Here is a 25,198-nt window from a genome sequence, read left to right on the forward strand (position 1 = left end):
TGGCAATAAGAAAGCATTGTTAGTACTACATACTGTACATATCAAAAGATTTATCGTCATCATGAACCAGTTGATACTGAAAATAGAGATTCATATGTTTAATTTATCTTGTTTTTTCTTTCAGGCCTTATATGATTGATGAAAACAGCAGCTTATCCAACAATACTGGCGACTGTCGAACTGACTTTAACAGTCTTCATGTGAAGTACTTCAATATTGATATTGGTGGTACAACTTATTCCAAGGTTTATGTGACGTAAGTACAAAAAATGTTTTATAAGTTGGAAAGATTTTGCTTGATTTTTTCCAGTACATACTGTATTGTAATTGCAATGAATTATTTATTTCTTTACTTGCTATTAAGTACTTGAACATTAATTTTATACTTAGTAAGAGTACATGCTGGTTATATGTAGTGATTTAATGCATAAGTCAGAGTGTGCAGATTTCAGTACCTTGTATAGAATGTGTGAGACCGTATACTGTACATTATAAAGTCCTTACATACATATGTTTGCATAATGCACATGCATCGTCCTGTATGCAGTAGTAGGTACTATAAACCCTGTCTGGAATATTTGAATATTAGTACTGTACATAAAACAAGATACAGGTTCTGTCAATCAAATTTCTGTGCTCTTTGGCTAATGAATGTATATTGATAAAAAATCTGTACACATTTAGTGCTGTTAAATGTGCAAACATCTATACAACAGCCTAACATTTTTTATATTCTTTACCTGCAAATTGCTTTGCTGTTTGTTTAAATTAATTACTACAGACCAATCACCCATATTTCTCTTAATAGTAAGATACTAGAATCTATCATAGTAGACAACTTAGTGAGAATGGTAATCATTTTGATTGAAGAAAACCATGTACGTAGTATAGTTGACAAATTTATGGTCAACACCTTTAATGAAAAAAGAAAGGTAGTTATAATAAGTCTTTCATTGGCTAATTAAACCAAGCGCTGGTGGTGTTAAGAAGCCCAACAACAAAGAAGTTGGTAACAATTGCACATGGCAAGGTAGATGTGATGATGAAATCACAAAAATTCCATATATGAATTGTAAGATAGACCTAATGAAGAGCATGTAAATTCATTTTGAAAATTCACAATTGGTGATTATTCTTTACTCTATTTACTCAGTACCAAAAATTAAATGGGAGGGGATAATGCAAGAAACAGTCTTCTCCTGGTAGGTAACTAATTGGATACTAATTAAATCGTTAACAGTGCTCAGATTGTGATGCAATATGAATGGAAGATTGTGTGTTGTGGGAGGGTGAATGGAAGATTGTGTTCTCGGTGGATGAATAGAAGACTGTGTGTTGTTGGTAGAGCTGTTCCATGCAGTGATAGATTTCAGATAGAGTTTCTGTTATTAATACCCTTCCATATTTGGTTGTGGATGTGACAATTGGCAGTTTCATAAAAGCTGTGAATATGGATTAAAAAAGTTTTGAAAATGGTGTATGTTATATATAGATATTTGTTATACTCGTATTTTAAGCACATTATATGAAAGCTATATTTGATAGTGATTTTGTATATCTTTCATGGCTTGGAATCTGGGAAATATGTATTTATAAAATAAACAAAAATTATGTGAATTGTTGAAGTAGAAATGCAGTATGAATGGATGGTTTGTCTTGGTCAGAGCTGTTTTGTTTGTTGGTAGGTTATGGCAGAGCTTATATCATCAGTAAGCTTCTCTTGTTTGTGGATGTGGCAAGGACCAGTTTTATATGAGTAGGAAATTATTTTGACTGGTCTTCAAAATTGGTGAGCAGAAAATAGCAAAAATTAAGGAAAACATAAAATTACGACAACATACTAGAATAAAAAATGCATGAAGTCTTGGGCATTTACTAAAAACTGCTTAAAATCAAGTAAAAATACCAAAAATGAAAGAAGAGAATAGTTGGAGCACGTTTGAGCCAACAAGCTGAAGCACAGTACCCATAGCATGTGATGACATGACAGACAAACTAAATTTGTATATGTCTGGATGATGCAGGTATAAAAGGAACAATTTCCTTGGAATTTTAGCTTACCCGAGAGTCTAGACAGCATAGTGTAGGCATATATAAAATTAATGGGGTTGTTATTAAAGTTTGTGCTCTGAGAATTAAGGTCCATTTGCCTTAACTTTTAGGAAATTAGTTGAGGGGAGCAGTTCCTTGGAAGTTAACTTTCATCTGTGGACTTACGAGAAGTCAAGAATCATTGGTTTTTGGGATAACACTCATGGGATAGTGTGATTGAATAATTCATAATTTGAGGCTTCATATCCAGGACTTCAAAATTTTTGCTTGCAAGGGGAATGGTATTTAATTTTAATTTGCTTCTTATATAAACTGAATTTTTTTTCTTTCAATTTCAGGTACAATTTCCAGTTAAAGAGGGGCCCTTCATGGGTTCTTGAAAGTGTATCTATTAGTACTGACACTGAAGTTGCTAATCAGTTCTTCTCAGTAAGTTTACCCTTTGGTTTTACACAAAGTTCCCCGTTGGAAGAGTCGGTTACATATACTCGACTACCTATCTCATGGTCTGGGTTTGATTGCCCGCTCTGCCAACGCAGAATCAGAGGAATTTATTTCTGGTGATAGAAATTAATTTCTCGATGTGGTTCTAATCCCACATTAAGTTGTAGGTCCTGTAGCTAAGTAACCAATTGATTCCTAGCCAAGTAAAAATATCTGATCCTACGGGCCAGCCCTAGGAGAGCTGTTGATCAGCTCAGTGGTCTGGTTACTACTTAAACTTGCTGTTATACATATCTTAGTATATAGTACAATAAAAAAAGGGTAAAAAAATTTTTTTATTGGGTTGGAAATGAGAAAATCCATTTAGAGTAAGTTTTGTACCTGCAAAGAAAAATTGGAAAAGCATTGCATGGTAATTATTACAAGCCTTAAGGGGATTGCTCAATGAAAACTTGATTGGCTGATTGTCTGGTACTTAGGTAAAAACAAAATTCATGTAAACATGCCAGTAGTTGAAGCTTGTGAAAATTAAAGACCAACCATTAATAAGCTTATGGACTTTGAGGAGAAACATTTTTTATTACTGTATTATTACGTATATCTAAAGTATATTCTAACCAGACCATCGAGTTAATTTATTTAGCACTCATAGGGCTGGCTCAAAGGATTTGTCTTTATGAATAATATGAAATTTAATATTATTAAGTTAAACTTTTTAAACATTTTATAATTTGGCTAATTGATAATACAGGCTGCAGTTTTGTTAAAATAATATTCCATCACTCATGTGTGATATAGCAGATTAAATTTATCAAATCAGGGCCCAAGGGCTAAAAGGGACCCACAGTAGGGGGTCCAAAGTTTTACATTAAGGTGGCTGAGGTAAGCATTGTGGCTGTTGGGCCTATCCTTCTCGATGTGTTCTTAAGGTTTTTGTTTATGGCTCTGTAAAGTTTCTTCTCTAATGGTGATCTCTAAATTATCAGGCTTTAGTTCTATAACCCATAACCCCATCATCTTAAAACAGAATATTAAATGATTTTAAATTAAGGTTCCTCTCTTATAAAATAAAAATGGAACTAAAATAGGTACAGTAAGTTGTATGAAAAATTCTAGAACTCATTGTGGGCAATGTCTCCCTCTCTTTTTCTTTCTCTCTCTTGCTCTCTGTTGTATCAAACTTTAAAATACATTAAGTTTTGGAAACATGAGCTATCTATGAATAGTCATGGTTTGTATGTTGGGCATTTTTAGTGTAATAGACTCTTGCAACTGATTACAGTGGTTCATGTTATTTATGAATGAAAATAGTTTTACTAGTTTTAAGGTACTACTGTATGTTGAACTGTGATGGATGAATCATGTGTATGAATTGTAATTAGACATTTTGAATAGGGATGCACTGATACTAAATTTTTGGCCGATACCGATACCTGTTACCTCCCTCCATATTACTGTTATTTAAGGGAATATATATTGTTACTAAAATCATTCTTGTTCTCTGGTTATTGTATATTAAAGGTTCAAAAGTTGAAAGGTCATATAAATTTTACTGAAAAAGAACATCAAGTATAACTATTAAGTATTTAATCCCTTTATTACCTGGATATAGTTCGGCTTATATTATGGCTACCATTAGAAGACTTGTAACAATTTAGGTACGTAGTGCTTACTCGAATTCATGGGGTGACGAGGAATCTGAAATCACTAGTATGTACTTTTATTCTGAGTTTTAATTTATATATTGGCTAGAAACAGTTAGCAAACTTATTTATTTAGATTATAACAGGTTCTAGTTTGTTGGGCTTTGTTAATACGTATATAGATTTTAGGAAGCCTAGAAGGATTTTAAATTCCTATACTAATGACAAAAGTATCGGCTGGTATTGGCCAGAAATTCACCGATATCGATACCACCGATATTGATACTAGGGCACATCCCTAATTTTAAATACATAATTGATTAATGTATGTATATATTGTATTAGACCATGAATCATTAACAGTTGAATCTAGAGATATATTAAAATGTACTTAAGAATAGAAGTGAAATACTAAAAAAGAAGGAAAGCCATAAGAGATGCTTTATAAAACCCATCTGATAACTTGGTCATGGATTTGCTATGAAAATACCTTCACAAGATGATGAAGCACATGAAAAAAGATTAAAAATCATTTAAACTACAAAATGAAGTCAAACAGTTGTTTCAAGGAAAGGTGACTTCTAATAGCATCAAAAAGTAATTGCTAGAACCTGGTGAGAGAAGGGATGATACAGGCAGCAGTAGTAGCATGCTGTGTGACTTCAGGGGAGGAGTTATGAAAAGGGCTATGTGATGTGGGAATCATAATGTACTAAGGCCAACAGAAATGAAGAGAGAGAATTTATGGCCAAAGATGAAAAGAGGAGGGAAACTTGAAAGTTGTTTTGAAAGGAAAGAAGAGGAATTGGTGACGGGAACAGAATCTCAACAAGGCAGTTAGTAAAAAAAAAAAAAAAATGTTTACAATGCTAAGTACATAAATAATATGGAGAAATTGAGACATTATTTTGAAAATCTTAATGAAGAAAATGAACACAGACTGATGGATAATGGTGTGATGAGGGATCAGTTTAGTGTCATATGAAGAGTAAAAGTGGCCCTGAGGAATAAAGAAATTGGATAAGGTACTGACCAGAATGCAAAAAATGAAGGGATAGGACCAGAAGAGTGGGAATGGAGGAAATAATGACAATTAGACAACTACAGGGAACATTCCATGCAAAGTAGGTATTGGAAAGATTCACTGAGCTCAGTGTGTTAGTGTACCATAAAGCAAAGTTGTGAAGACAATGGCAGGTATATCAGAAAGATTTGTTGTAGTTTATATGTAATAGAAAGGGAAGCTCCTGGGAGCTGCTGTAAGCAAAGAAGTTAGTAGTAATAGCAAAATTAGATTAAGAGGTTTTAAAAAATGTTTACAAAATGGAAAAGTGGAATAGAGATGATTGAAAATCAGTACATATAAGGAAAAACAAAGGTTATGGTTACAGGAAAGGAACCAAAAGAAAAGTTGTTTGGAAAGTGACCATGCAGTTGCTGTGAGAAAAGTTTTGAGGTGAACTTGGGTACCTGGTACCAAGAGTAACATGTCACAAGAGATGCTAAGTATTGCAGATTATACAAAGTTAGAGATTTTTTATGCCAGAAATATAAAAAGAATAAATGGAGAAGAGGGGGAGTTATTGTTTGTTTAATTTTAGCTCTTACATACATCAAGATACCGAGGCCCTCAAAATTATAAATGGAAAAATTAGATATGTGGTGTTAAGCAGCTAGAAAATGGATTGAGATCTCATGTGATGAGGAGAAAGAAGCAGTTAGTCTGAAAAGTAGTAAATAAGAAGTAGCAGGACAAGACCTGTGGAAGGTTAGGGAAATCACAGGGGAAAGGCATAGATAAAGACATGGACCAGGTTGGAACCAAGTCAAAAACTAAAAGTGAGTAAAGATTGGGGAAAATTTGTTTTATGTCTTCTCCATAAAGGAAATGCTGACGAAATAAAGGTGATTATAATGATGACCTAAAGTTCTATTATTGCAAGTGACGTTTGCACAGTAGTTTATATGACGATGAGACATACCCCGAGACTTATGCATTAATTTACAGTAGTATTGTCTTGTACCCAAACTTCATTTGCCTGTATATTAGAAGTATATAACAGCTATTGTTTCTATGAAGGCTTAATACTTTGAATTTTTTCTAATTTCAGTTGGAAACTCCCATGGATTCTGTTCCCAAGGGCATGTCCTTTGCTTGCTCAGAGAAATTTGTTTTTAAAGCAAATGGTACTTTCTTGGGCGTCGACAATGTTGAACTAGTGTTGGAGCGTTTTCAGGTAAGAGTAGTAGGGTAATTCTAAGATCATTCTTTTTAAGCCTGATTTTATTATTAAGCACCATTCAAAACCTTGTATTATTTGGAATATCTGATAAGTTTATAGTGCTAGATTTTATGAATTTACATGTAGATAGTATATGTGTGTATATACATATGTAGATTACATATAAAAGATAATGATACGTACAGATAATAGTCATAAATATTAATCCTGAAGCGGCAGAATTTCTTGATGATGTGTCAGAGGTGTATCCTTGGTTCCAAGGCCATGGGAGGAATCTCAATCCTTTTACAACTCAGTTGTTAGTAATGGAAACAGTTGTGTACAAATCATATAAATTATCCTTCCTTGCTCAACCATTAGTAACTGATGGATCTTGGGGGTTCTATGCCTAGTTGGTGACCAGCTTCCACCTCGTATACGTATGAGTTGCCAGATGCCGCAGACTCCTTGCTTTACAATGTTTGATTGTTTTTAACTAGTTTTCAGCTGGCAAAAGATTATCCTATTGTTAAGACCAAAGGTTAGCTATGAAAAATACAATTGATTAAAAATTTGTCATTTTGAAAGTGTCCCATCATTGTCTCCTTAACCACGAAGTGTTTAAGGTCATCACCTAAGATGCCTCAAATCAGATGATTAGAAAATTCTTAGCACTACCTTTGAAGTCTTCCTTCTAGGATTTTTGTTGCTTTTTGGTGCCAGTAAGAGGAAATTGGCATGTATTAGCACTGAAAATCATTGATTTTCTTTGCTAGACAAGTGCCATCTAAAACTGGATCGCCAATAACCAAGGCAGCTGCTAACCGGGGACTACCTCATTTTTTTTTTTCTTTTTTACGCATGTAAGTTACATGTAAAAATTCCCAAAACACTTGGAAGTTCTGCTTCAGTAGTGATCTCTGACAATTTAAGTGGAAAAATTACACATGCAAGTACACTGTGTGTATCAACAGAAGGCAGTGTGCAGAATTTTAGATGTGTCTGGCAAAGTGTCAAGAAGAATCTTTGGTAGTGATGATTGTCAGAGAAGGATATTTGGTCCTTTTGTTATATTTAAACCCTTATCAACTTCCTGATATCCTTCTCTTTCCACACTTCACACAGAAAAGGCTCAGAGTTGGGAAGGGTAGATTGGACAGTTGTTATGCAACAAGGCAATCGAGCCATGGCCATTTCCAGTTTCAATAAGTTTATTCATGTCACTCCCTTTTCATTGAGTAATTCAATTTGGTCCTTTCGAAAGGGCAAAGGATGTTTTTTGGACTTAATTCCACATCCTGGTACACCTTCAGTTGAAGAAAAGTATTCTCGTGTGTGTGGGAGTTTTTAGCAGGATGGATTCATCTGCTTGGTATCAGAGTACCTAGTTCTCTCTGTTTTCTTTGTACTAAACTTTTTCTATGGCCCTTTGATAATGGGCAATTAAGATTTTCTCTCTTGTTTTTTCATTTCAGTTTTCTGCTGGCTGCCTTGTCAGTCCCAAGCTATTCTTATTAAATTGTTTTCTATACATCATAGTTTCTTTAGTTTTCAACTTACATTTAAGTAACTAGGATGGACCACATTCAATTTTCAATCACATTGAACTGTATGTACATATACTGTACTTTACCAGTTTGTCTTGTTTGCCAGAACAAGTACAGAACACCACTAACAAAGTTGTCTCTTTTGAACTGCTTTGAAACCATAGATTTAAAAAATACAATACATTCATAAATTGCATGAAGTCAGAAATACCGGGTCCTTTAAGTACTTTCTAGCTGCACTGGAAAATGTGTCAAACAATGAGAATTTAATGGGAAGAAATAAAAGATTTAAAATTAATAGAGTTTTGCCAACATATTTGTAAGTGCTGGTTTGAAGTAATACTATTGCTTTTTTTCATAGCCATGTGTATTATTAAATATGTATAACCTGAATGCAGAGAATGATTCACTATCACAATACATTATAAGTGGCTATCCAGATTTCAACCAGCCATTAATGGCCATTATAAAATAAAATTCTTTTGTGGTAATTTTCTTAATGATCATTTTCAGTTTATTTAGTTTGGTACTAACAAGTTCTTTTTAGGCAAAATAATTTTAGTCTGAAAGATCACACTCTTCAGGCCATTCATATAAGTAACTTAGCGGTATGATTCATAAAAACCTTATTGTAATATCTCAAACTCTTTCAGATGGAGGCCTTCAACAGGGGAGACAAATTTGGTGGGGCATGGGACTGTGTGGGCTTCTTTACAGTTCCCATTTGGTGTGGTCTGCTGTCAACACTTATCTTGGTGATCATTCTTACTATGGGATTATTTATGTTGAGTGACATCAAGACCATGGATCGATTTGATGATCCTAAAGCCCAGCCTCTCAATGTTCCAGCCGCTGACTAAACAACTAAAGAAAAAGTAGCCCTTGCATAAGGGTTTTGTCAAGAGTAATGAAATTAAGTTATTGAATTTTGTCACAGTTTAGAGAACAAATATGAATAAGCTGATTGTTGCAGTTTTCCAAAAGAGAAATCTAATGAGCCATTTGCTAGTTACCTACTGTTTGTCATTACTTGAATTGTAGTGTTTACATATCTTGTTAAAGAAATAATACAGCATAAACATTGAAGGATGTTTTGCCCTAACAGCAGTGCTTAGTATAGCATGGAATTTAGATTAAATAATTAATACTTAATACTATTACTGTCAATAGGTAATACCTGTATGTACATAAGATTGTTAATTGTGTTAAAAGAGCTCACTGTAGTCCCATGTATTCTGAATTTGTATAATTACAGAGAGGGAAGCACAGTTAATTAAGTCTCAAGTCATGTTAATTGCTGCTAAAAGATATTGTAGGCCTTGTTATTCATTCTAAAGTATGTTTTATCATAAATAACAGCTTCTGTCATCGGCTGTCAACATAAAACCATTTATAGTTACTTCCAAATATACCCAAATTTCATATTAGCCAGCAAGGTCTGAATTATTTTGTCGTCTTTGTACTAAGTATTGGTCAGCTGTTGTAAACAGACTGTGTGTGTGTTAAGCCCCGTCCACACGGTCGATGTTTGCCCGACAGACTTTGTTTTATGTGACGTCAGAAGCGGAGAAACAGCGGATCAGGTTCTGACTTTTCCTGCTTCTGAGGTCACATCGAACAAAGTCTGTCAGGCAAAGTTCAATGAGTGGACAGGGCTTTATTGTTTTATATGGAGTAGCTTTATGTTTGTGCTCAAATGGTCAAAATTTAAGTAAAGGCCATAGTAAGTACTAATCTGGAACCTTGGTTTGTACCCTTTTAATGTAGTACAGTAGTTACAGGATATTAAAAGTAATGTTCTTCAAATCTCAAAATTATATATTTTTACTTTTAAGACTGAATACTAGTTAAAAAATTTAACATAGTAATAGCACAAATCAGATTTATGTAAACTGTAGTGGCAACAAATAGATTAAGAAATTAAATGATTTCAGAATACTCTTGTATGTTGGCCATTCAACACCCTAATTTTTTCTTTAGAATTTCTTAGGGATGGAGTGAGATTCAGATGTGGGCACATGGTTATAATCTATCATTAGTGGGTGTGAAACAAGTCTTGAAGGTAATTTAGTTGTTAGTTAATATTGTGTGTAATAAACCAAGGTTTCCCAAGTTTTGTTCTAAATTGAAGAAGGAGAAGCTGCTTTCTAATTAAGAGTGCTAAGTACTGAACAGTTAGACAAAGAACCCACTTCTCTTTAACCATTGCCATTTCATTTACTTCAGTGGGAAAATGATATAAAAATTGTCTCATTTTTCCATCAGAGTAATTGTGATTTTTCAACACCATGAAACTGAAGATTATAGTTTTAACTTGTAAATATGTTACTGTGATTGTGTATATATATACATATATATGTATCAGGTCTTTTTAATATTCAGTTGCTCTATATGAAAGGATCTGTGAAGAAGAATTACATTCCAGAATAAAGAAATGAGTGTATGTATGTAAATGTTCAAGAATGTATAGTTAAATAAAGGTGTTAAGGTGTCAGTGGCAAAGTTATTTGATTAGCACAAATTTTTAGTTGTATGCTTTTGTGTGGCAAGTAACATTTAATTGTTCAGATACGTAACATAGTAATTTTCCCTTACCCAGGATTGAAGATTGCTTAGATAGAATCGGAAATTCCAAGTTCATCTCGAAGCTTGATTTGGCTAAAGGTTATTGGCAAGTACCTTTAAGTGAACGAGCCCGGAAAATTTCCGCCTTTATAACGCCATTTGGTAGTTTCAAGCCCAAAGTTATGGCTTTTGGCTTGAAGAACGCAGCCAGTACCTTCAAAAGGTTAATGAATAAAGTTTTAAATGGCATCAACAACTGTGTCGTGTACTTGGATGATCTTGTGATATTTTCAGAGACTTGGGAGGATCATGTAAGGATTTTGGCGAGAGTCTTGGAGGCCCTTACCAAAGCGAATCTCGTTCTTAATCTAAAGAAATGCGAATTTGGGAAAGCCTCTATTACTTATCTAGGACATAAGGTAGGTCTTGGTAAAATCTGTCCAAAGGATCGGAACATAGAAGCTATCGTGAATTTCCCAATCCCAACAACTAAAAAACAGGCCATGAGATTTCTCGGAATGGTTTCTTATTTCCGTAGATTTGTACCAAATTTCTCGGAAATAAGCGCTCCCATAACTAATCTGTTTAAGAAAGGACGCAGTTTTGTAGTATTTGATTTAGTGATCGATGCCAGTGATGTTTGCGTAGGAGGGGTTTTGTTACAAGAAGTGAATGGAATGAAACTCCCAGTCACCTACTATTCAAAGAAGCTGAATAAAGCGCAAGAGAACTATTCCACTATTGAAAAGGAATTGTTTGGTTTAGTTACAGCCTTGCAACACTTTGAGATTTACGCACGTAGCAGTTCTGTTTTAACTGTGTATACTGATCATAATCCGTTAGTTTATTTGGAGAGGTTTAGGAACAAGAATAAGCGTCTAATGTGTTGGAGTTTAGAATTACAAGACTAAAACCTGAAGATAGTTCATATAAGCGGAAAGAATAATGTATTAGCTGATAGCCTCTCTAGAGATTTCTCAGAATGAGTAGCCTATAGTGACCGTTTTCTGTTTTGGCACGAGTGGTTCAGTGAATGGAGAAGTATTAAAGCTTTATGCAGAATTGTTTCCCTGCTGTTTAATTCTTGCTTCTCTTTAGAAAAAAATAAAATCAGTTGATTTCATTTTTTTCTCTTTTTGGGGGGGACGTGTCAAGGTAATTGCATTGTAGCAAGGGAAGATAAAGGAAAGGAAAACACATTTTCGAGAAGTTCGGCAGCAAGGAGGCATTAGCGCATTGTGTTGGAGGTGCCTGTTCTCATGATGGTTCTAGAATCGGTAGGAGTGTTGTGGAACTCGTCAGGCGCTGACGTGACATGAGAAACGCCGCGATTTCTGATGCAATACCTCGTCTAGATTCATCTAAGAAGTTCCGGTAGGCTCTGCCCCCAGAGTGCTGTATAAATACGACGGACGAAGTAGGAGAAAACAGAGATCATCAGTTAGTCACAGAGAGATATCCTCAGTAAGAGCCACAGATCAGATTTATCAGTGAGAGATCAGCAGCAGCAGAGATCATCCGAGAGAGATAAGAGAAAAAGGAACCAACGAAGGATCAGAAGAAAAGTTGCTCGAGAGTTGGTTGGATTCTGGTCTAGTCGTCTTCAGGAGTGGACGACCGAGTTATCTCGACGTTGAGCAGATTTCAGAGAAGAAAATGTCTGCTAGAGGTTTTGGGGGAGTTCCTGCCTTTCAAGTATCAAGAGTAGACATTATTTTCTGCAATACGGAGTCAAGAGGACGTCTGCAATTGCCGTTCTCCTTTTGTGAAGCCATCGCTTCGAGTCGCAAAACTAACCAGCAAGTATTTGAATTACCTCACTGTTCCCCCAGTTCATGCAGTGTAAGATTTTGCCTTTTTATGTAAATAGGAGATACCATTCTGCATTTACTTTTGTTAGTAAGCTTGTAAATAAACCTTTGTTGTGTTAGTGTTACTTTCTATATTCGTATCCCCAGTTTCAACTGTTGGTGTTGAAAATTTTTTTATTTCATATCGAACCTTAAGCGGACACCTCTCAGAGGCCATAACATAGATACTCCGGGCTATACTGTGCTGTCCGCTGGTCAAGGTCGCTGAGACACTAACAACCACATGCCAAAAACCACAACACAACAACAACCAAGGACCACAACCCCACAACACAATAACAAACAAGGAACACAACCACAACTCAACAGCAAAGCAAACAACAAGGAACTCAACCACAACTCAGCAAACAACAAGGAACTCAACCACAACACAAGACCACTGCACAAACAATTACCAACAAAAAAAAAGCAACACAAAAAAAAGCAACAACAACCCTCAAGCACAACAACTCACATATACTAATTCAACAGGAACTCACAACTCGACAAAAACCTCATAACACAACAACTCTTAAGCAACCAATATCAAACCCAACTACAATCAGCAAAAACCAATAACACACTACTTAAATAACTTTAATGCCCTCAACACTTTACACAGACCACTGCCAACGCTACTGATTATCACAGCTTCTGACTAAAGACTCACCAAGGACTGACTAAAAACACAGAACTCTAACAACTAACACCACCAGCAGACAACCCAGAACTCACCAACAGCCAATCAGTCGTTAACCATCCAACCATCAATTACCCTCTCTCTCTCACAGACGTTGTCAAATGGAACTCCATAACTCCTCCAAATCCCTGCCGGGAATTACGGAGCGTAATTATGCATAAAATTACCCAAAACCCTTTCTGGTGTTTCCAATAACGAATCGCTAGAAGAAACTGAAGGAATATGGGAAATATCAAAAGCAGGCGAAGAAACATATGGAGCGGTCTGGTGTATTACTGATACAAAAGAAGCCAATGACGCTTGGTCATCCAAAGATGGCGTCGTCTCCTTTCTTTTGTACTGGCCCTTCCCATAAAACTTCATCCACTGTTCCACCGACCAACCACGACAAACTGAACAAGGATTAGTAATAGTACATACGTTTTCTCTGCACCAACTACATGTTGGATGTGGATCTGTAGACACCGAAGTTAGAAATCTTGAACAAGGAAATCCACTCACTCTAGGGCATTTCCTTTGTCCCTTTCGAGAACCCGAAGAAATTTCCGTTGGTGAAGCAAAATTCTCCATCTCACAACGTACACACACCTATCAGATCACACCCACACTGAGAACACCCAGAGAAAGAAAAAGTAAAAAGGGAAAAAATGAATAAAATCCGGCACACTAAAAACCGGCTTTAAAACAGATAGGAAGTACATAAGCACGTCCTATCTTAAAGGCGGTAGGAAAGTTACTGTCAGGTCACGGGACACCAAGGGCTTTCTGGGTACTACATACCCCTTGACCTGGATAAATGTCAATAGTCCCTGGATCTCACAAGTTTATTTTTAATTCTACCGGTTTCCAGCTTGGCACTAGTATTATCCTAATGTTAAGACCGAAGGGTAGTTTCGTATATGAACAAACACATTTTTTAACAGTAAAGTATTGAAATTACTTACTAAAGACAGGCCTGTAATGGGGAACCCAAAATAAATGAAACAAGCTACAAAATTGAAATCAATAGGTAGGTGGTAAAAAATCAGGCCTGTTCTTCAGCTCACCTTGACTGTACTACATTTGGAACTGACAAATAGGCAAGATTTTAGCTTGATGGTGAAGAGGCAACATAGGAGGAAGTCAAGAGGTACCATGGTGGAAGGGTTTTCTCCTTCTTCGATGGATGCTTCTCATGCTCCCCTTTGTTCTCCCTCTCCCTTGTCCGCTCTTCCTACAGTTGCTTCTTCTTTAGAAGGTTTTACCACTTCCCATTCTTCCATGGCCTTCCCCTTGAAGTTATGGGAGAGAGGTAAAATTTTATTCCTTTGGCTACCACTGCTTGGGGGAAGTGGTGGTGGAGGTGGAGTTTCACCCTGGTAAGGTGGAGGCAACACCATCTTGTTCTCCGTTTCAGATGATGGTGAGCATTTGGGCTTCCTTGGGTCTTACAAGGGTCCCAACCTTAGATGGCAAGTTATCCCATTTCATGTCTACTTGTATGTCTGTTTTGACCTCTATCACAGTTCCCAGTCTGCCTGCGCATCGTCCAACTGGGTTGAGCTCTACGGTTCATGGTTCATCTCATCTCCCAGTCTACCCTGTGCATCATCTTGGGTTGTCTGCTGTTTTCAGACTTCTCGGGGTACCAATTCAGTCAATGTGTAAGTTTTCCGTTCAGTGGCTCTCCCTGGTTCCTCAGTTCCTGTGACTTCTCAGTTCAGTTACCCTTGACATTTGATGCGGTAAAAAGTAGCAGCTAAAGTTGACTTTGTTCTCTGAGAGAGGCTCGGATATGGTGTGAAGAAGAAATGGCATAGTCCTTCCCCTCCTCCTTCATCAGACATTGGAGGATTAAGGACTTCATCGCTGACCCTCTCTGGATCGGCTGTAAGAATTTTGCTGCTTCTCCGTAGTCTTCCAATTATGCCCATGTGTCATGGTAATGGCTTCATAGCAAAGAATTACAAGTTAAAGGAAAGGAAAACGCATCTTCGAGAAGTACTGCAGCAAGGAGGCATTCGCGCATGTGTTGGAGGTGCCTGTTCTCATGATGGTTCTAGAATTGGCAAGTGTGTTGTGGAACGCGACACGAGCAGTCACGTCGTCAGAAAATGCAGTGAAATATGATGCAATACTTCGTCGAGATTCTTCTAAGACATTCTGGTCATCTCGGGAGTCTGTGACGTTCATGCTCCGCCCCCAGGTCACCATATAAATATGACTGACGAAGTAGAAGAGATCGGTGAGTCACAGATCAGATCTTCAGTGAGAGCTCAGCAGCAGAGATCAGAGATCATCAGAGAGAGATAAGAGAAGAAGGAACAGACGAAGGATGAGAGAGGAAAAGGCGCTCGAGAGTTTGGTCAAGTCGTCCAGTTAGAGAGAACGACCAAGGCATTTTCGTCGTTGAGCAAGCCTTGAGAGCAGAAACGTTCTACAAGAGGTTTCGAGGAGTTCCTGCCCTTCGAGTATCAAGAATAGACATTGTTTTCTGCAATACGGAGTCAAGAAGATGTCTGCAATTACAGTTCTCCTTTTGTGAAGCCACCGCTTCGAGCATAGATCTCAGACAGCGCAAAACTGGCCAGCAAGTATTTGCAATACCTCACTGTTTCCCCAGTTCACGCATTGTAAGATTTTACTTGTGGTATGTATATAGGAGAAACCATTCTGCATTTATCTTTGTTAGTAAGTTTGTAAATAAACCTTTGTTCTGTTTGTGTATCTTTCTATATTCGTATCCCATCCCCAGTTTCAACTGTTGGGTGTTGAATTCTTTTTGTTTATAATAATATCGAACTTGGAGCGGACCTCCTCTTGGTTCGTAACACCATGTCTCTACTGTTCATGAATGTGTTCCTGCTACTTATGTCACGTCTGTTTTTCCTGACTTCAAGAAGTATTCAGCTGGCACTAAAAGAATTATCCTAAAGTTAAGACCCAGGTTTGTTCTGCATCTGAACAACTATAACATAAATTATTGTCCATGTGGTCAACACCAAAAAACCATATCAGACTTCAGATCACTTGCAAAAACACATCATCATTCATCTAACAAAAATTTTAGAAAATCCATGAAATTGAAGTATTTGTGCAACTTCTGTATACAACAGTTCAAAATATAAAATTTATAGTAGATATAGTATAAAGAATCTAATGGTCACTTTCACTAAGTAAGATTTTTTTATAATAAAACCAAGTTTTAATACAAACCAGCTCATCATATGTGGCCATTACGTACTGTGTGAAATATAGAAAAGTCCCACTGGCCATGCGTGAGTCATACTCGGTGTCCTGCAGGGTGATTCAAAGGCTGGTGATATACAGTGGAACCACAGTAGCCAAACGGTGAAAAAATGAAATGTTCTATAGGTGTTTATTACAAGTTTCTTCAGGAGGAAGCCTGAAGAGACATGGTTAGAATTTGAGTAACAGAAGAGATAGAGAAAACTGGTGTTCCTGGTACTGAAAACCTAACAATTCATGTCACAGGTCATTAAACCAAATCATTTATAAAATGAAACTAGCATTCCCTAGAGAGAAGAGGGCCAGCGCAGATAAAAATTTTGTTCATCATACTAAATTGCAAACCCTGTTAAGCACAAGGATGGAGGGAGACGGCCAGTCATCTCAGAGGCAACCATTGCCACAATCTCTAGAGAACTACCCTACCTAAGGCTACTCCTGATAACTGGTATGCAAGAAACTGAGGCAACTATGTCAAGCCATAAAAGACAAATTACTCCATTTGAATATAGAGACTAAAAGAATTTAATATTTTTTAAAATAAAATTTACAACAACTCACAGATAATGTCTTATCTCATTCTAAACTACATTCTAACAAATAAATTACTTTGGGGGTCTGATATTCTATCAAAATTAATAAAACAGAACACTGAATTAGAAGATTAGCCAGCTTTATCACAAGTGTGCCCAGAAGGAAATTTACTAAGATGATTTTAATAGAAATTAATTAATTGAAACTGGTACCCAACAAATTCGGCATCTTATACAGGGAAGAACAATATCATGTAGACAATATATATTAAATATCTCTAACAATAATACTAAACAAAAAGTACTGAAAAATTATCAAATCATCAAAGCATTCTATATTAAAAAATTGAAACATGAATCTTGCCCCCAAAGAAATATGCAACTTATTAGGAGACAATTTTGAAAAAAAAAACACATTAATAGGGAAAAAAAAACAGCAACCAACAAGAACCTAATGCTGTTAAAGATTTTATAATCCGAGCAAAATGTTATACTTCAATAGTTGAAGTACAAAGGTGCCAAAGACTATTTCTTGTTTTTCCTGGTGGCAACATTCTTTTAGGAGAAACCACTATGTTGAATAAATATGCTGTGTATTATATAAAAAAAAACACATGGGGTTAATGAAACAAACATGGATAGGTGATACTGTAGTCTGGCAAACAGAACATTGGGTCAAACAATTAAAAATGTTAGGAAAACAATTTCCTATTATGTGTACTCTTTAGATGTCAGAAACTACTACTGTACTGTTTTTTCAACAAATTCTGAAAAAATTTAACTGTGTAACTAGAAACGCATCAAACATATCTTTATCTATTAACATTTACACATCACATCTCATTTCTTCTAAAATTTAACAAATTTTACAAAATACTGACACTAAATAAAGTCCTAATAAGACCAAATCTTAAGATATCTGTATGATGTATGGCCAAGTTTTATTTCTTACCAAACCCTTTTAAATCTTCTCTTATTCTCCACTGCATCAAATGCATACACGTAACAGCATCCTCTGCACTATCATGACCTGAAACTAAAGATATTTCTTTTTCAATATAAATTCACATACAAAACAAAATTATTGCAAAAATAGACATTTCTGGGAAAATATTGTTCCATACATACAACCACTATATTTCAGAAGCCTATATCTCAGTAATTAAAAGTCTCTTCAAGAGGTTACATCACATATGAAATTAATTCTACCGGTTTTCCAGCTTGGCGCTTGTATTATCCTAATGTTAAGAGCGAAGGTTTGTTTTGTATATGAACAAGTGGGCATTTCCTCTTACAGCCATCCATGCAGTCACAGTCAACTGCGAGAACAAGGTTGTCTAAAACCAAAAGATGTAGAGCTCCTTGGGCTACACAACCACCTTTTATCCTTTGACTTGAGTTCAATAACATAAATCAAAAGACAAGACAAGAGAAATCACCTTAACAGGGATGAAGAAACTAACTGTAGAGGAATTTAAAATTCCTTGCAAGCTAGAAGAGGCTACAGATTAATTTATACCTGAAATGGTATTCTTGCAAAGACCCTTGTGTTTTTTCTTTAGTAACAGGGTGTTACAACTGACATTATAAATGACTTGACTAAACAAATAGACTCAGTTGTACTGTGTAAGTGTCTTGGTACACTAACTAAAGAGTAACTATGAGTAGTTATTAAGCACAGGTTTACCATGGAACACACCAGAAATTAAAATCAATAAGGTAACATCACTACCAGTGAAACATATCTACCAAATATTTACAAATAGATGTCAAGGGTCTTATCACTGGGATGCTTGGCCAAAGAGAAATAACCATCCAAATAAGATATCCTTGCATATATATGTACTACACCAATGGTTTTCTCTCACATGGATGATCTTCTTTAGCATGTGTAACATCTCATGCTGCTGTGTGCTCATTATCAAAGAAATCTCTTAATATAGCTATTATGAATTCATAACACTGTCTTATAGGCAAGCTTTAGAAGTGTGTGTAATAAAGAAGCTACTATCCACAGACTAAATAAAACAAAAGGCTCCGCCTTATCGGTCGAGGAAATTTTCCAATCAAAAACACCCAAAAACTTCTTGTGTATTTTACAAACTGGGCAGTCTGGTAATTCTGACTTTCCAAGTGCTCTGCTAACAGAAAATAATAGATTTGTCCCATGTCCCCAAATGAGGTCAAACAGAGCTACTACTTCCAAGGCTATATTACTGTATCTACTGACAGCTTGTAAGGTAGCTTTATTATCAGGACAACAGCCACACTTCTACGCTATAAAGGGCTCAGAAAAGAGCAGACCAAGACGCAGCAAAGAATTTTAAGTACCGTATATACTCGCATAACAAGCGATCTTGCATATCAGGCGACCCCCAAATTTTCACCCTCAAAAAATGATTTTATCACGTATCTCTCACATATCATGCGAGTTAAATTACGAGACCAAAGTCTAACAATAGGCTAACCTCTTTTCCTCTTTATCTATTCCATATTTTAGTTAGGCTAACCCCTTTTCCAACATCTCTAAAAAAGTAAAAGAGAATGCAAAAAGTATCGGTAGTAATGATATATACTTGTTTGGAAAAAACATAGCCAGAAACAGCTGATTTCCTCTGAACAACCAATCCAATAAAAAAAACTTTTTGCTTGCATTTCAACCATCGTACGATAGTAACAAATTACCATAGTTACGTTACAAATGACATTAATGAGAATAGGGCTGATATATTTTTACATTACAGGTAGTAGTCGACTTACTATCGCAATTGGTTACGAACAACCAGTCATAAATAGATTCGGACGCAAGTCGGCCCATGTTAATTTACCGTAAGAATATCATACTAGCGTAGCCTACACTAGGGTAATCAGTACCATCTTTACATAGAGGGTAGCCTAGCCAACACTACACAGCATACTTTATACATATATGGCATACTAATTATTAATTTCAGCTAATTCTCTAGGTTCAATGCACATTGGCTTATGATGATTCAGTACAAAGAGAAATTGAATAACATTTAACAAGTTAGCCTCGCCTATACGATGAGATCATGGTACATATATCTTATAAATACAAATACAGTAGCCTAGCCTTCAGTATACTGTATACTACATATACGATATAATTTAGTAATTTATTAATAAAAGCCCATTTTGGAGTTTCAATGCATTCTGACTATGACATATAAGCAGGGGGGGACAAAAACAAAACGGGAATCGGATTCGGACTGACATCGGCATACCTAACTGAGTGATATCAGGCTGCTGACAGCTACATATAGTATTTACAAAATAAATACACAATTGAATTTTGATTATTGTATCTTTAAATACTAACAAAGCGGTCAGTGTTTTGTTTGGAAATCAGCTGATGGCGAATACGAGTTTATTTCCCTGTATTTAACTCATTTCGGAGCAAATTGCCTTTCTTCTAGTTAGCGAAAAATATCTAGATACTCTACTTATATAAGACAAGGTAATTTGTCATTATACGATGTGTTTTTAAATCAAAATATGAATTTAATAAGTCGTGAACTAAAGTATTATTTTCATTAACAGATTGCGTTGTTGGCATGTTTATTGTGTAAAAATATTATGTGATTCCATTCGCTATTTTCACTTCATTTCCATCGTAGTACAAACTTTATCGTTATGTTACTTATCTTTTATCGGCGTGAAAACAACAGTAAAATATGACAAATTTTTAACCAATTTGTATTTTTCATAACTAACAAACCTGAGGTCTTAATATTAGGATAATACTAGTGCCAAGCTGGAAACCAGTAGAATTAAAAATACACTTGTGAGATCCAGGGACTATTGGCATCTATACCAGGTCACGGGGTATGTAGTACCCTGAATGCCCTTGGCGTCCCCTGACCTGACAGTTACTCTTCCAACCCAGTTTAGACTGCTAGAGGGGTGGTTAGAGGTGGGTCTTTATCTGTTAAGACCTCAGGTTTGTTAGTTATGAAAAATACAAATTGGTTAAAAATTTGTTATTTGTTCATATACGAAACAAACATTCGGTCTTAACATTAGGATAGACTTACTTATTGGTGGGAGGTAAGTCTCTATAACTGACTGGGAGTTTGCCACCTTTATCCATTTCCAAATAGTAGGTGTATTCTATGATGGACTATTAACCCTTGAACCAAAGATATATGAGAATCTATTGGTTTCTCTCTCTGGGTGCTCATACGATGCCATGGTTTATTACATTACGGAAGATGGAGAACTCTCCATTCTCATAAACCACTCCTGTCCCTTGTATCTGGATCTATTATCACCCCCTGGTGGAATCGCAACACCATATAATGATACAGCAACCCCTCCAAGGTTGGTATGCCAGGTAGGCCTAACGCCTACCTGGGAGCCGACACCTGGAATAAAGATGGCGATGCTCCCCCTCTCCCTACTGGGAATGACGGAGCCTAATTAAGGATAAAATTACCCAAAACCCCTCCTGGCGTTTCCAATAACCAATCGCTAGAAGAAACTGAAGGAGTATGGGAAACATCAAAAGCAGGCAACTAAACATATGGAGCAGTCTGGTGTATTACCGATACAAAAGAAGCCGATGACGCTTGGTCATCCAAAGATGGTGTCGTCTCCTTTCTTTTGTACTGGCCTTTCCCATAAAACTTCATCCACTGTTCCACCGACCAACCACGACAAACTGAACAAGAATTAGTAATAGTACAGGCAGTCCCCGGGTTATGACGGGGGTTCCGTTCTTGAGATGCGTTGTAACCTGAAAATTGTCATAAGCCGGAACATCATCAAAAATCCTAAGAAAACCTTACTTTTAATGCTTTGGGTACATTGAAAACTATGTGAACTGCATTCTTATTACATTTTTCATCAAAAAAACCTTCAAATATTGATTATTTAGCATCTTTGGTGTCATATTTCTTCTGCCAGACGTTCTATCTGCACCTACTACACACTGGATGTGGATCTGTAGATACATAAGTTAAAAATCTTGAACAAGGAAACCCACTCAATCCAGAGCATTTCCTTTGTCCCTTTCGAGAACCCGAAGAAATTTCTGTTGGCGAAGCAAAATTCTCCATCTCACAACGTACACACACCTAGCAGATCACACCCACACTGACAACACCCAGAGAAAGAAAAAGTAAAAAGGGAAAAAATGAATAAAATTGGGAAAACTAAGACCAGCTTTAAAACAGACAGAAAGTAATCACGTCCTATCTGAAAGGTGGTAGGAAAGTAACTGTCAGGTCACGGGACCACAAGGGCATTCTGGGTACTAAATACCCCGGTATAGATGTCAATAGTCCCTGGATCTCACAAGTTTATTTTTAATTCTACCGGTTTCCAGCTTGGCGCAAGTATTATCCTAATGTTAAGACCGAAGGTTTGTTTCGTATATGAACAAGTGTTCTTTCAAGACCTGAAGTTTTGATTAAAATAATTTTCTCTCAATTTTATCCACGGTTGTGTTTGGTGGCATAAGTTTATTGGAGTTATATCCTTGTTGCTGATGCATGATAATAGTATTATAGCCTTACTGCTAAGGATAAAAGATCGGCAAGGGCATATACTGCTAAATTTATTCTGTACATTTTAGCTGAGTTGAGGAAAGAATGTTGATACGCTAACGACTATTATCGTGCATCAGTGTTTTAATTAAAACTATTGGGCATGAAAAGAACACATTTTACTGTTTTCACTCCAATAAAAGATAAATATGTAAAGCTCGTAGTATTCTGATGAGATAAAGTGAAAATATCGAACGGAATGTTGATTTTTGTTTACACAATAAACATTCCCTCAGCGCCATCTACTAACAGAAAAAACAACTAAATTTTGTTCACAAACAATACATTTTCAAGTGATATTTCCAATTGAAAACACTTTGTATAACGTAAAATAACCTTGTCTCACATAAATAGAGTATCTTGAGATTCATTTGCGCTAACCAGAGGCAAGAAAGTCGCTCTGATTTGAGTTCAACACAGCGAAACAAACTTACTTCGCAATCGCCTTCAGCTGATTTCCAAAACTAAACATTGATTGCTGTTTGTATTTTATAATACAAACAAATAGTAATATGAAAATACATATAATATTAATGGATGCAGTGAAGTAAAACAAAACTTTTTGAAATATCCATGGAAAAGATGCATACCTATTGTTTGTATTTTATCATATGATACTAATATATGATTATTACATACTCAAATTTTATATCTCATGTAAGATGCGACCCCCTTAAAATTAGCTCCAAAATTAGGACTTCAAAAGTCGCATGATACGCGAGTATATACGGTACTTCTCACAATCCCACACAAAGCACACAAGTAGTAACCCTGTAGAGTTAGGCAGATTGCATGGAGGCTTAATCTTACTGTTGAGACCTTTCCTTCTATGCAATTACATATCAAACTGCAAGATACAAATACAGTGGAAACTCTACATATGAAATTCGCCTGGGCCGCCGAGAACAATTTTAAAACTTGCGCGCCGCCAACTGAGTAGACTCGCCACCATCCTCCCGCTCTCCCATTGGTTCCTGATGCTGGTCACAGCCATAAGATCCTGCTCTCCTATTGGTCAGCATCTGTCCCATCATCCCTCACGTAAAGGTGTCCTTCGACCATTTTGTCGCATCAGCGTTATCGTACTCACGTGGAATTCCTTCGTTCACATAGATTTTGTTTGTTAACGTAAATTCGTGTTAGTGATTTCGCTTTCTTCACAGTAAGTTATCGTGTTGTGTGTAAACTTAATTAACTTACATTATTAGCCATGGGTCTCAAGAATGTTGCTGAAGTTGATGGAAAGAAGAGGATGCTTTCTATGGAGACGAAGATGGAGATAATCAAGAAGTATGAGGCTGGCATGCGGTTGAGGGTGATCGCTAAGGAATACGGCCGAAATCCGTTGATGATAGGCACCATCCTTAAGTAGAAGGAAGCCATCAAAACAGTTACACTTTCCAAGGGCATTACTATTTTGTCCAACAAGAGGAGCCACGTGCACGATGAGATGGAGAGGTTGGTTCTTGTATGGATTACAGACAAAAAAATCGCAGGCCGAAGACGACGGAGGAGAAGGGACATCGACGGCAACCCCAGACTTCAAGGCTTCTCGGGGTTGGTTTGATAAATTCCGTAAACGGACTGGCATCCATTCAGTGGTGCGGCATGAGGAGGCTGCCAGCTCGGACACGAAAGAGGACGAAGCCTTTAAGACGTTCAATGAGATGACTATCAAGGAAGGCTATAGTTCTAAGCAAGTCTTCAACTGTGACGAGACTAGCCTTTTTTGGAAAAAAATGCCTCGTCAGACGTACATCACGGAGGAAGAGAAGAAGCTACTCGGGCTTAAGACTATGAAAGACAGGCTTACTCTTGCACTTTGTTCTAATGCCAGTGGGGATTGTGAGGTGAAGCCCCTACTTGTCTATCATTCCGAAACTTCTTGAGCCTTCAAGGCCCACAAAGTGCTAAAGGAGAAGCTTCCAGTGATGTGGAGGGCTAATGCAAAAGCCTGGGTAACGAGACTTTTGTTCACCGAGTGGGTAAATCTGTTTCGGCCCAACAGTGAAGAAATTCTTGGAAGAGAAGCGCCTCCCTCTGAAATGTCTGCTGTTGTTGGACATTGGCCCTGCTCACTCTCCTGGCCTCGAGGAAGATATCCTAGCGGAGTATTCTTTTATCAGGGTTCTTTATCTTCCGCCTAACACCACCCCTCTCCTCCAGCCCATGGACTAGCAAGTGATATCGAACTTCCAGAAGCTGTATACAAAACATCTTTTCAAGAGATGTTTCGACACCACCGATACCACAAACCTCACCTTGCATGAATTTTGGAAGGAGCATTTCGATATCGTCATATGCATCCGACTCATCGATCAAGCTTGGCAGGAGGTTTCGAGGCGAACTTTGAATTCTTCGTGGAGGAAACTCTGGCCTGATGCCGTACCCACCTAAGACTTCGAGGGATTCAACATGGGCAAAGCTGGTGCAGATTCAGAAACAGTTGACGATCCTGAAACAGTTGACGATCCTGAAACTGTTTCACAACCAGATCTTGACAAGATCATTGCACTCTGCAAGTCCATGGGGCTGATCGTCAACGAGGATGACATCAATGACCTTCTCGAGGAGCACCAAGAGGAGTTTACGACGGATGACCTGGAGTTGGAAGCCATGCAACAAAACATTGTTCAAGAAGAGTTCTCTAGCAGCAGCAAGGAGGAGGAGGAGGACCCTATGACAACGGCAGAAATTAAGGATGTTCTAGCTGCTTTTCATAAAGTGCAATCATTTGTAGAAAAGAGACACCCCGAAAAAGCTTACACAGGTTGTATGCTTGCGCAGTTCGATGACGTTTGCCTGAGTCGTTTCCTGAACATTTTGAAAAGCAGGCAGATGCAATCT

General features: G+C 36.9%; 2 protein-coding genes across 2 annotated transcripts in view; one reads left to right on the plus strand and one right to left on the minus strand.

Moving 5' to 3' along the window:
- Positions 1-10,402, plus strand: part of LOC135214838 (V-type proton ATPase subunit S1-like) — a 28,362-nt gene extending 17,960 nt beyond the window's left edge. Inside the window, exons 7-10 of the mRNA XM_064249238.1 lie at positions 125-256; positions 2,391-2,481; positions 6,251-6,376; positions 8,562-10,402. Coding sequence (XP_064105308.1) covers positions 125-256; positions 2,391-2,481; positions 6,251-6,376; positions 8,562-8,768 — 556 coding nt within the window. The 3' untranslated portion in view covers positions 8,769-10,402. The remainder of the gene's footprint in view (positions 1-124; positions 257-2,390; positions 2,482-6,250; positions 6,377-8,561) is intronic.
- A 7,019-nt stretch (positions 10,403-17,421) lies between these two features.
- The window catches only part of LOC135214681 (serine/arginine repetitive matrix protein 2-like), a 222,642-nt gene continuing 214,865 nt past the window's right edge, over positions 17,422-25,198 (minus strand). Inside the window, 1 exon segment of the mRNA XM_064249016.1 lies at positions 17,422-17,820. Within this exon segment, the coding sequence (XP_064105086.1) occupies positions 17,726-17,820 (95 nt within the window). The 3' untranslated portion in view covers positions 17,422-17,725.

Source organism: Macrobrachium nipponense, chromosome 46 (assembly GCF_015104395.2).
Source record: "Macrobrachium nipponense isolate FS-2020 chromosome 46, ASM1510439v2, whole genome shotgun sequence".
Taxonomy (NCBI): Eukaryota; Metazoa; Arthropoda; class Malacostraca; order Decapoda; family Palaemonidae; genus Macrobrachium; species Macrobrachium nipponense.